Source organism: Numenius arquata, chromosome 3, assembly GCF_964106895.1.
Source record: "Numenius arquata chromosome 3, bNumArq3.hap1.1, whole genome shotgun sequence".
Classification (NCBI taxonomy): domain Eukaryota; kingdom Metazoa; phylum Chordata; class Aves; order Charadriiformes; family Scolopacidae; genus Numenius; species Numenius arquata.
Genome location: NC_133578.1, coordinates 35870729 through 35884469, shown reverse-complemented (window position 1 = coordinate 35884469; position 13741 = coordinate 35870729). Strand labels below are relative to the sequence as shown.

Here is a 13741-nt window from a genome sequence, read left to right as displayed (position 1 = left end):
GTTTCATAGGAAGGACTCCCCCTTCTTCACGGGCCCCCCTCTACCATAATGGGATTTTCAGACTTGCCTTCCTTTAGACTTCATTACAAGCTCTTAACAGACTGTTTTGCAGCTCAGTTTATTCCAGTGGCTTTGTGTGTCGAGCATTGTCAGAAACGAAATGATACTCTACCAGAAAACCTGTCTAGCATCTGTGATCAGAGGACAGCTTGCTTGCTCCTAATAGTTTTGTTTGTTTGACTGTTGGAATGTTTTGAGCAAAGATATCACAGATACATGTAACCATAACTTTCCTTTTTCCCTGATCAAAAGTTTAACTGTGCTGCTAACAACAGTCTGATACCACTCTCTTGTCCCAAACCCAACTGATGAACTTGAAGTTAGGCTTGTGATGTTTGGATTGCTTTATCTAAATAGCAAAATTTTATGGGGCATTTAACCATCTGCTTTTTCTGCATCTGAGAGGTTGATGAAGTTGTTCATCTTAGAGTTTGAGGGAATTTTAAAAGCAGTTGCATGTAGCTAATTGTGTTTCTTTTCCTGTTTAACATTTTCTGTGATAAGTGGAAGTACGCTGATTGAGTGTTTTAGTACTAGTTGCTGCCTAAGCCATTTGTATGTTTTCTTCTACTGATGTTGGAATTGAAATTATGAACACACTTTTGGCAAAATACTGTCCATTTTTAGGTAAGTAGTAAATAAATTTTGGCTGGTTTTAGTGTACATCACTTTAATGGTAATGTATCCTTGTCTGTGAGGAAAAACCACATACTTAGTTACTGCTAGCTGTGTTTTAAACAAAATACTTGAGTGGTGATCTCTAGAAATGTGGCCAGCCAACAGCCTCATGATGTGCGTGCATAGGCTCTATTTAGGAGATCCTATACTCAGTAAGCCGTCTCAAATATGTTACTTAGTAGTTTCTTGGATGAGAAAAGGAATGCACACTTAAGAAAAAAAAAAGGTTCTGAAAAAGGACAAGTTAAGATCCATCGTGGAGGAGAACTGAAGTGATTGGTCTAGTGCTGTGCAGGACAACTGCCAAAGGTATCTAAGAGGGGAAAGCATACTCTTTATTTTTTTTTACTCAAAATTGCTTTCATCACTGATTGTAATAGTTCATGAAGAAGGTGAACATCCTGAACTAAGTTCTGCCATTGTGTGTATATCCTAAGTGTATGTAATAGGCTGCCTGTGTTCCCTGTGAAAGTAAACCTCTAAGCTAAACATGCTTGTCAATTTCTTGAACAGTTGAAATTCTCATGTTGGTAGCTGCTTGCTACTTCATTTAAAGTGAAGTGATTGTCAGCATTTACACGGCTGAAAGTCCTACCCTCTGCCTTCTCTGCGAAGAGAAGTATTTGCGTGTTGGCAGCTTTTGGTGGAACTCCCTCATGGGTGAGCAATTACTTACTGGAATTACCTCAGTAATGCCACTACCTGTTCCAGGGATGCTGCTGAAATCATTCCTAGGGCTTCAGAGCCCCTGCGGGTCTTTGCTCTCTTCACTGACCTCAGTATCCACAGCTTTCTGTGTAGCCCTGCTGAGCGTGAAGGCAGCCAGTGGGAATGGCAATGGATGTATGTAAGGCTTCTGCAGTTTTGCTGTTAAGAACTACTGTGTAGTGTGCCAAATGCACTGTTTCTTGATTTTTTTTTATATCAAAATAATTAGATGGAAAGTATGTCCTGCTACCTTTGCTTATTTCATTGCGCCCTCCCTTCTTAAATAAGAGTATTTTTAAATGAAGAAAATACAGAATTTACTCTACAGTCTGATGTGATTAGAGCAAGGAGGTAGTTGCTCTGACAGAAGACAATTTTTTCAGTCCTGAATCCCTGGGTGGAGTCTCTATATTGTGATTTTTATTTTTATTTTTCAATGACAAGCCCACATGAAGATGAAAGCATAGCTTGAAATAATCTGACAGCCTAAAGGACACAAAACAGAGCAGTGCAAATGTGAACTGAATGTTTTTATGGAGTTCTGTAGTCAACATTCATTTTAAAGCTTTCTTTCCAACCTATTTGTGTGTAGTATTTGTCTTCACGTATATATATAATACCATCTGCTCTGCGTCTCTGAAATCTCAGTGAGAAGACCTCCACAGAAAGCTTCAAAATATCTTTCTGTATTACATACCACTGGGCATTGAAACAAATCTTCTCAATTCTGCAGTTTCTTCCTTGACAAAGCACAACTCCCTTTTATTCTCAGAATTATTTCAGAATCCTTAAAATAGTTTGTGTTATCTTTAATATGAAGATAATGAGGTAACTTCAAATATAATAATCAACTTTTCTGTTTTCTTATGTGTATTATTCTGCAGGTTTAAGTGGGGAAAAAATCCAAACCCTGAAACATTGTTGACTGGATAGATTTTTCAACATGAATCGTGCTTTTAGCAGGAAGAAAGGTGAGTAATTTTGCTTATGTTCCATGGGAGACATAAGTATCCTATGTAAATTCTTTAGAGTATCAAGAATTACACAAGGAAGTACTTATGAATAAATGCACCTAGTGAACTAGGTAGAAATGGGCAGCCTACTATAAGATGTACAGAGCAAAGCATTCTCAATTGATAGTTATAGAGCTTTCTGGATTGTAAGGGTTTGTGGATTGAAGGGTTTTAGAACTTCTAAAGGGTTAATGACTTCTGTATTTATTGCATATATTCATTGCGTTCTTACTCTTGGAGAAGCTATTTTAGAAAACCGTATTTAATATACTTGAAATATCTCATGCAGCAGAATGTCTCATAGCTTTAAGAAGCTATTCTGAATTTGTAGCAACCTGAAATGGTATGCTTTCCAAAAGAACATCAAACCACTAAAAATTCAGAGTTATGTATTTTGCTCTTCTGGCTTGCTTATTCTCTTTTCATGGTCTGTTTATGATTAAACTTAAGTTTTAGATCGAGCATTAGAGATGCAGCTTTTTTTACTCACAGCTTGTTGTAATGTAGAAAATACTCACTAGGTATAATTTCTTTATTTTTCATGTTTTCTTCTAAAGATTCTTAAGTGTGATACACACTGAGCCAGAGCCCTTGCTTTAATAACTAATTGTAAACTCAGTTGGAGTAAGTGTAAAAGTTTTGTTTATCTAAATAAAAGTTTTCTTTATCTAACAAGAATTCTTACTTTGGTATCGATATCAAAGCTGGAAATAAAAGGAATCTGCCATAAATTAGACCAACATGGATCCTTCCATGTCTAGTACATTTATTTGTTACAACCAGAGGAATCGAGATAATGTAAGTAGTCCAGAATATCAGTAGACATAGCTTGATCGCAAAAAGAAGATGCACTTATTCACAAAGGCTACAAAACCTAATGAAAGATCATTTGATAACCATTAGCATGATGGATGCTGAGGAAGGAAGCTCAATTCCATAGCCCACGCTCTTCTTAAGCACTGATATATTTTCTTATGTAGATATTTGTAACACCTCTATCCAGATCTGTACCTACCAGCTGCTTGATAGTGTCGCCTAGCTTCTTCCAAATACTGTGAGAGACCATTTCAATATTCTTTAACTGTGCTTTTATTTATCACTGCTGGGAAAGAAGCTTGGGGTTTATAGATTTTGTTTTGTCTAGGCAACCATAGAATACTTTTTTTTTTTCCTTTTTTTCTAGTGACTTCTGATAATATTTGAAACTCAGCCTGCTGTGTGTTTCAGAAATAGACCAGTTGTATTTTATGGGATTTTTTCCTTGGTGTTTTGAGTTGCACCCAGAGCTCTAAAATGCTCTTTTGCTAGTTCTCATTGCCCTTGCCAGTGTCTGCATCTTGCCTTTATGGTCAAATTGTGAAGTTGTATCCTCAGGTATCTGGGATCATTTGAGCGGTCTAGATTAATTCATTTCTGTTTTCATTACTTCTTCATAAGAAAATTCTTACTAACCTCACCTAAATTCTTATAATGTCAGTGTATTCAAGGCCATTTGCTGTGTTGTTCAGTTGATTTTGTGTGCTATTCTCTTTACCCCAGCAATAAAAAAGTGTCATAAAAGAAGCTGCAATGAAGTGCAGTTATTGTGGATTCTTAAAAATGACTCAGAACTTAGACTAAGTAGAAGAATTAAATACTGTCATGTATTAATTTTACTCATAGTAATGCACACAACATTTCCATTCTTGTATCCTAGGAAAAACACAAATTTCAGTTAAGCAGTTGTCAAGAATAAGTGAAAATTACATATTTTTCATGCCAGCTGAAGTTCAGAAAAGCTCAGCTGTATCAGTATTTGTGTTTAATGACTGCATTCAAGAGCAGGTTCAAACAGCTTCAATTGCTGAACTTCCTTTATATTTTTTTTCCTGATTTTACTCCCAGACCTCAGAGAGAGAACAATTTCCACACCTGTGTTTGGTGGGGTTGTTTGTGGGTTTCTTCTGTTTACAAGAACATGTATATTTTGAGTTCTCTCTAAATCCAAATTAGCCTCCTGGTGGCTGTGCTGGTAGGGTTTGTGCTAATGACAAGTTTATATCAGTCTGTTACCTTGAAGTTACGTAAACAACAGTCTCAAATATATAGGATTGTGAGGGGAATTTAAACAGATGTAAGTGGTACTTTCACAATAGCCAAAGGTTATCTGAATTGTGCAGATTTACAGAATAAGTGTCCTCTAATCCTCATTGACACGCTTGGTCTATACTAGCTTTTCAATACGAAGCATATACAGAACATAGTAGCTATTGCCACAGCTCCTTATCTTCTTGAACGAGATAAGCTGGTGACTAGAATGACTCGGTCTGTGCTGTACTTGCGGAAAAGCTCCGTGCTTGCTCCATCACTTGATTCAAACAGCAGGACTTTTCTTCTAAGTGCAAGTACTTGGTGTAAGTTTATTTTTGAGGGCCACGATTTGAGCATGAAATAGCCACTTCCAGTGACAAGGTGTCCTGAGTGCTCTGACCTTAAAAACACCTATTACAGCCATTGCCTGTCTGATTCCCAGAGATTTCACACAATCCAGAAATTCTAACCTGGGTACTTTATGTTTGTATTTTAGTTGTATTTGTTTTCTTTTGGCTGATAGTAATTTTAATCGAAGGCTTAATTGATGTGCTTAAATCTCAAATTGATTGTGAATAAAATTGAGCTGTTTGTCTTTCATCCTAATAATGACAATGAAAAATATAAGAAAACGTGAATTTTAAGGAAATTCAGCTTGTTTCAGGAAGTACTTGCATAAGCAATCCTAAATAAGTGGAATCTTTTTCCAGTCCAAGTTGTAATATCTATTCTCATCAGTTAGTCATGAGCTCATATAACAGGGAAACAAACTTTATGAAAATACTGACCAAAAAAAGACAATTTTTGGTTTAAAGCTGGTATCAGCACCTGCTGAAGTTGCATCTTTTAATGTGAAAAAATGTAGTACCTGTTCAAAATACAACAACCTCTCTGTTGACTTCAGTAGAAGTTGGTTGGACTACCAATTATGTATGTTCTGGAGAAGATACTATCTTGTAGCAATATTATATGACTGAACAAACTGTACAAAAATATATATTCCTTTTTCCATTCACTGACCTATGAGTGCAGTATACTCTATTGAAGTAGATTTTATAGATTTTCTTTTTTTTTTAAGGATCTCTTTCTTTCACCCACAAAAACAAATTAAAGAACAGTGTTATATATGTTCTTGCTGCTTTGTTATTGTGACAAAGCTTGTGAAAACGTTTATGTATCTATCAGTATCAGGAGCTGCTTTTATATGTGGTCCTGGTTTGGGTCACAGTTTCTGAAGAGCCCTCTTAATTTTTCCTTTGATTTTTGCTCTAAAGTCAGGTGTGGTAGGATGTTCACTTTGAAATGTTGCAGTGCGAAAATCCTGTAGTACAGATCGAAGTCTGTTAATCTCAATATATGTTTGCATCTTGATAATTCCAGTCTCTCTTTTAAGTAGTTTAGGATATTAATATTATTCTTCATTAAGAGTTCTTTGTAAATGCTTTATTTTCATGTAAATTTTTCTCATTTTTACTGTATTGCTATCTAAATTGAATTACCTATTTGTCCTTAATTTATATGTGATTGTGTGTACAGGTAATGTGTATACACAAAACAGAAAACATTAGCAACGGGATCGTTGCTTTTGGGTTTTTTTTGATTGTTTTTTTGTTTGTTTGTTTTAGTGAATGGAGGTGCCTCTCCCAGATCAGTTTGGCACATTTTACTGATTCTGTGGCCTTCCATTCAAAGCCATTAGTATAAGAACTGGTGCATAGAATCATAGAATTGTCAAGGTTAGGAGGGACCTTTCAGATCATCAGCCATCAACCTATTTCACTAAGCACCACATCTACATGTCTTTTAAATACCTCCAGGGATGATGATTCCACCAATTCCCTGGGCAGCCTGTTCCAATGCTTAATAACCCTTTCAGTGTAAAAATTTTTCCTAATATCTAATCTAAACCCCCCTGGTGCAACTTGAGGCCATTTTCTCTTGTCCTATCGCCTGTAACTTGGGAGAAGATGCTGACCCCTGCCTCTCTACAACCTCCTTTCAGGTAGCTGTAGAGAGCGATAAGGTCTCCCCTCAGCCTCCTTCTCTCCAGGCTAAACAATCCCAGCTCCCTCAGTCGCTCCTTGTAAGACTTGTTCTCCAGACCCCTCACCAACTCTATTACCCTTCTCTGGACCTGCTGAGCACCTCAATGTCTTTCTTGTAGTGAGGTGCCCAAAACTGGACACCGTATTTGAGGTGGGGCCTCAGCAGTGCCGAGTACAGGGTGACGATCACTTCCCTAGTCCTACTCACCATGCTGTTCCTGATACAGGCCAGGATGCTGTTGGCCTTCTTGGCCGCCTCGGCACGCTGCTGGCTCATGTTCAGCCGGCTGTCGACAAACACCCCCAGGTTCTTTTCTGTCAGGCAGCTCTCCAGCCACCCTTCCCCAAGCCTGTAGCGCTGCATGGGATTGTTGTGACCCAAGTGGAGGACCCAGCACTTGACCTTGTTGAACTCCATACCATTGGCCTCAGCCCATCGATCCAGCCTGTCCAGATCCCTCGATAGCACCTTCCTGCCCTCAAGCAGATCGACACTCCCACCTAACTTGGTGTAGCCTTCAAACTACTGAGGGTGCACTCGATTCCCTCGTCCAGATCGTTGACAAAGACCGGCCCCAATACTGAGCCCTGGGGAACACCCCTCATGACTGGCCACCAACTAAATATGGAATGACTGTAATCCAAACCTTTTAGGAGAAAAAGAGTGAGACTTTCTGAGTGTCTCAAAATAGTGCTAAAAATGTAGGTACATGTCTACTTTGGGCTAAATGTAGTACTGAATTATAAAATGTTAAATGCAGTGGGCTTCAGTGAGGTTGTGGAGGATGGAAGTCATAGTTGTATTTAGTTCATTCTTTATTACACCCCAATGGTCCTTCTTCGTCCCAGAATAAATGTCAGCCTTACTTTACATATGGCACAAAGTTCAATGCCAAAGCTGCTGTTGTATGCGGGAATCTGAATTTTCTAATTTTTTCCCATATAGTAGCAGTTCATAAGGTTGGTAACTGGTGCCACGTTATCAGCTCATGAGATGTAGATGGTATTCATAATGCTAAATGGAATACATTAAAGTAATGGCCTGTCATAAATCATAAGTCAGCAATAACATTTCTGTGCAGTGGCTTTTTATGAGTCTCATTTATGAAAGTGTAGACAGATGCATTTAATGGGCAGGGTCTGACATATAACAAAATGCAATCAAAGGTTATAGGATGCTCTCTTATGTGAATTGACTGGCTACAATACGATCTTTATTTTCATTGTAAACTTACGCTGCATTCCAGAGATGACAAATGTTATATTTTATATTTCCTTTTCTGAGTAGACAACAGGTGAAGCCCCAAAAGGGTGAAGGGGATAAGGATAGGCCTAAAGCAAATACTTCAGTTCTGTCGGAGAGTGTATTTCACATCAGTGATATAAACAAATGGGTTATTGTGTGCTGGACTCCCACACTAACAGTAATACTAAAAAACATACAGAAAGAGTAGATACTCATACACTTTAAAGGTGTATAAGTAGTCATAATTTTTCTCATCATGGTCTTCAGATATTCTTGTGACTGCAATTTGTCCTTTCATAAAGCACTCATCACCTTCCAGGAAAAAACAAAACTAGGTCTAAATGTCTTCCTCTCTTCCACTCCCAAAAAACTGCTTGATGTTTGTAGGATTTTTTAAAATAAGAATTTTTTCAAGAGCAAAGTTTGGAAGGGAAAAACGGGTGCTTTTTTTGTATACCAAATATTTCTATATTCTGTTAGTCTCACTCGACACAATAATCGGTTATCTTAATACTTTTGTGATACCTCCGCAAAGAGGTTTTGTGTGTTCCAAATACTGCTTCTTGAGTTTTGAAATATGGGATCATGTGGTAAACGAATATTCAGTGGCCAAGTCTCTTTTTTGGATTGGCAACTGAATATGTTTTTTTAAGCATCATTTGTACTATTATACTGTTTTCACTAGACTATGGTGATACTCTTTCAAGTACACCATCAAGGAGAGTTGAAGGGTTAGTACCTTAATTTGGCAAGGACCAAATCATCTTCTGTTGGTGCGACGAGGAAATGGCTAGTCCTGCAGCATTTGTATGCAACTCTGTATTTATATGCTGAAAGCAGAAGGAACAGATCTAATTGTTTAGGAAAGAAATTATTACAGTATGTCTTCGGAGCATTAATAGCTACAAGTGAGGAGTATGCTTTCGAAAGTTTCTCTATAGGTTTCATGTTGAGTCTGCACAGATAAGCCCAATTTTTCTTTTTTTTTTTTTTTCTCTGTTAATATGAGAACAGAAAGAAGATAATTTCCTGTTGGCTATATTATCTGCATTATCATAGGAAAGATATTGCAGAAATCATCTTATCTATCGCCTGCTTTAAAGATTATTCTAGGCAAGTTCACAATGATATTTACCACAATAACTATTTGTTGCTTCTGCAAAAGCTAAGGAGTTCCTTTTAAAAACATATGCATACTGCTTAACCATAAAGCACTAAATACTGACTTTAGAATGGGAACAGCGTTGAAGGAGCCTTAAGCTTTTTGGTTTCTACCCTATTAAAATTTATACAGCCTAATTTACAGAATGTTTAATGATTCACCCAGTGGTTTGACAAGCATATCTTTTGAGATCTACAACCTTATAAATTCTTGATTTAAGTTGTTACTGGTGTATGATGTAGAGTTCTTGTCCAAGTGACTATTGCAAGTAACTTCCCCAAGCTACATACACCCTAAATGCTTCATGAGTTTCATAGCTACACTGCTAGTTAACTGGATGAATGTCTGATTAAAAACAGGACGTATTATTCTGTGTGAAATAAATTTGGATGTGTACCAACCATACCTTGATAGGAATCACAATGACTACTTCTTTTTATGGGACGTTGTCTTTTAGAGCGGTTGGGAAATGCAAAGAACATCCAAAATATGTCACTCAGGACAATACTATTTTGTGAAATCAAATCCTTTAGGTACATAAAATGATGTACCTTAGGTACATAAGCAAGAGGGAGCTGCAGATATGCATGTTGTAGTTGTTCTGATTGGTTGCTGCCACTCTCCTTTCTTCCCTTTCCAGTTTGTTGGCATTTAAAAAAAAAAAGTTCCAATTCAACTTTTCTATTACATTATTTTAATCTTCCTGAATTAGAAAAATTAAAATCCTGTTTTAATTGTATTGAGATTCCAATTTCTGTTACTTTTCCTTTGTTTGACACACATAATGTTCTTACCTTAACAGTTTGAAACTCTTCAAAAACTTGCCTTTTTAACAATATTTGACAAACTTAATTGACACTTTTCAAAATTTATTTATAGTTATACTGGAATAGTTGACTGAACTCTGACTCCAAAAGTGAAAGGTGGAGTTGGAGGTTTGATCTATACATATGTCTTAGTGAAAACTTGTTGAAAATGTAGTCACTTAAAATAAATCATGGTACACAAGTAACCCCTTTTTCAACTTCAGCTAGAAGCTTTTATAAAAGTCACAGTGTAGTTCTTCTAGTGGCAAGAAGACCTAAGAGGTACAGGCTAAGTAGCTCAGAATGCTTTTCTTGTTTTTCCCTTTAATTTAGGAAGTTGAACTTGTTAAATGTTCTTAACATCAACAAATTAGAAGTGCAGAAGCAAAGATATGCTAATCACTAGTTAATTGCACTGATATATTATTTTGATCCTATTTTCCTTTCTTGTCAAAATCTACATATTAGCATCCGTATCTTAAAAATAGATAGTATAAAACGTGTAGGTTATGCAGTGAATGTTACTATTTGAGGAAATGAAAACACTAGACTTTTTTTTTCATTTTGTAGCTGTGCCAAGCCAGCATTCTATATATCATTTTGCTATTTTAGTAATCAGCTGTTTAAAACCATTCATGAGGTCCTAGATATTAGAGGGGAGGACAGAGAGGCTAAGCATTCTGCAAAGCTCACTCTGTTCTAGGGAGATACAGCTTTGTTGTCTTGGCAAAGAATAAATAAGTCTCCAAAGAACATTTTATGTTTGCCAAAAAAAAAAAAGGAAAAGGAACAACAAAAGTGATTTTTTTTTTTAATTATGTAGATTGGTGGGCATTTGCCTATACGTGGTTAGGGCAGAATCTGACTCATAATTTCAGTTGCTTAATCATAGTAACCTAGTAGTAACTTCAATAAATTACTGCTATTAGACATACAGATTGTACTCATACAGATTGTACCTAGAAGGTGGTTGGAATAAATACTGTAGCTGAATTATAGAAGAATATGGGTGGATTTATGTTTGTTAATAATACTTAGATATTGCATTAAGATGAAAGCTCTGGTAACAAGCATTAAGTCTCATGGCTCAGTGTATCAGTTGATTCATTGCCTGCAGCAGTCGAGAAGACAAATTCTACCTCGCTGTCTGACTAGCGTAACTGAGGTTTGTGAGAACCTGCCTGCTTCTGTTGCAGTGCAGGGTAAAGGAAATGATTTCATAGGGTGACTTCTTGTATGTCCCATTGTGAAGGTTTTCTTTCTTTATAAAAAAAGAGATAACCTAGGAAAAATTAAAGTTATAGATACCTGTATACAAACACTGAAGCAAATAAGCTATTTGTTCCCTGAAGCATTAATACCTAGATGAAGCCCTGACCTTGTGGGATGCTCTCTTCTTCTTGAGGAGACTTTTATTAGGCTCATTGTCTTAGAAGATCTTTTTTTTCATAGCAGGTTTTGTAAAACAGGAAAAAAGACAGTTCAAAGATTTCTTCTTTTCTTTCAGCATGGAAATCATCCATTGATGTCCAAGAGATTTTAATTCAATAAAGAATAAAGGCAATTTAATTTTTACCTTCTAGAAATGATTGTATTTTCACTGTGGCACTAAAAAAAAAGTAAGTTAAAACCAGAGTCGTTCTCTGTTCATCATATTAAATGGAGTGGCCACTAGGTCTCGTATGCTTTGGTAAACACTTTGGAAACATAGTTAAGTAGAGCCATTTTAGCATGCATGAATTAATGATGAGAGTGGGGCTTAGGGAAGCAGTTAACTGAACTTGCACTGTTGAGCATTGTTTTGCCGTTTAGAAAATAGTTCATCAGTGCCTCTCTACTAAATACATTCTATAATATCTGTGGGCAGTAATGTGTGGAGAAATTAATCTCAAAGGGAGAACAATTTCTTGGCACTGTTACTACTTTCCTTTTTGGTAGATAAATGGTCAGCTGTGCTGTTATCTAACCTAGTGTCATCCTCCACTAAGTGCAGCAGAGTTGTTCTGGATACTTTATGAAGTCCCTGAGTCTATTGACTTCAGTGTGTGATTTGTAAGCACGCTTCTCCTTCCCAGCTCTCCCAACACCGCTGAGGCCTCTGAAATGGCTCACACCAGCGCTCCCGGATTGTGTGATGACCAAGTATTTGATGTGAAATGCGGATTGTAGATGAATCTTTCCTTTGTAATGGAAGGGGGCTGGCATGGCTCAAGGGAGACTAAAAAGGAGTGAAGTCTCATTTCTGAGCACAGTTAATCCTCTGACCATGAAAGTGCCCAGCCCCCTGCCTCCACCCTTGCAATTCTGTCAGTCAAACCCCAGGTCTTCCAGAGTTAATTTTATGCAGTTTTCCCACTGCCCTTAGCAGAGCAGTGTGTGCTGGCAGGGAGCAAAACCTGAGAAGCTCTCACCCAAGTCAAATTCTCTTAAAAACTCGATGGGAAGCTGGGCTACTGCTACAGAGACTCTCAAAAGCCTGTGCCGCACAGTTAACATGCCACGCACATGAAGAGGTGTTGTGTAGAGGCTACAGGATTACTCTCTTAAAGCAGGGCTGTGGCTTACCCTGCGCCCTTGAATTCTGAACGGTGATCCTCTTTCCCATCTTTTCTCCCATGAAGCGCGAGTATGTTTGGCAAAACCACCACATATTTAGGCTTTTACCTCTTAGAATCTCTCATACCTCATTCAAACTAAACTCTACTTAGGTTTTAATGGACTCTAGGAGGCTCGAACTCATAATTCTCAAAAAATAACCGAGCACTTATTTAAACTTTAGTGTAAATGCTAAGGCAACCTAGATTAAGATCTCAGACAAGATCTAAAATAACTGTAGTTTTCACCCAGTGTGATACCGTGAGTGTCTTTTCACTTTCTGCTGCTGCTATGTTAGATGCATGCAGTTGTCAGTTTTGGTTTTATGTAGGCTTTTGGTCCTTTCTTTAGGACTTACTGTTTTATTTATCTATAAAGTGTCTAGAACTCTTGCTGCTCTATAGCTAATAAAATAATAATATGAACCGTGATTTCTCATAGTAGGGTTTTATATTTTGTTACTTCAAAATGAATAATTAAGTACTAAGCTGTGAATACCCATTTAAAATTAATTCAAAAAGTGAGGGATCATGCAAACCACAAGCCACATCTACATTATGTATTTAAATGAATACCTGGTTTATAGGTTTTCTTTTTTCATATTTTTCTGCATGCAAAATGTCTGAAATTTGGTATTTCTCAACTGCTGTGAAATCAAACTAACTCTAAAGCAATTTTACAGGCTTTAGAAGATACAGCCCTGTCACTTGTGTTAGTACAAGGCATGAAATGAGCGGAGGACTGGTTTTATTGTTGTTATTTTTTTTAAGAGGTTCAACATCTTATTTTTACCAGATTTTCCCTTATGAATTTATAAATATGACAGTATCCTTGCTGAAGCTAGTAAACGGTGTGTAAGAAGTAGTAGTAAATAAAACATTGACATTAGCAATGTGAATAAACATTTTGGAGTTGAAATTTGCACTGTATGGATCTTGACTGTGCTGCAGTAAGTATGATGGGACAGGGACATTCCTGCCTTACATGCCAGCTTCCTCTGTGTCTGGGACTTACTGTCAAGCCCAGTTACCAGTCTGCTTGTCCGGCCTTCAGCAGTGCACTGACTTGAAATACAATGCTTACGGTTAATGCAGGACCTGTTGTGATAGAAGAAAGGGTAATGGTTTTTAAAAAGGTATATTTGGACCACATACAAGAAATTTTTTACAATAAGGGTGGTGAAACACTGGAACGTGTTGCCCAGAGAGGTGGTAGATGCATTGTCCCTGGAAACATTCAAGGTCAGGTTGGACGGGGCTCTGAGCAACGTGATCTAGTTGAAGATGTCCCCCCTCATTGCAGGGGGTTGGACTGGATGACCTTTAAAGATCCCTTCCAACCATAACTACTTTATGATT

At 37.3% G+C, this 13741-nt stretch overlaps 1 protein-coding gene across 3 annotated transcripts in view; it reads left to right on the top strand.

Annotated features, from left to right (window-relative positions):
• GULP1 (GULP PTB domain containing engulfment adaptor 1) overlaps positions 1-13741 on the top strand; it is a 163808-nt gene that overhangs the window by 76966 nt on the left and 73101 nt on the right. For all 3 annotated transcript variants that reach the window (XM_074145052.1, XM_074145049.1, XM_074145051.1), the window contains exon 2: positions 2331-2417. In XM_074145052.1, coding sequence (XP_074001153.1) covers positions 2390-2417 — 28 coding nt within the window. In that variant the 5' untranslated portion in view covers positions 2331-2389. The remainder of the gene's footprint in view (positions 1-2330; positions 2418-13741) is intronic.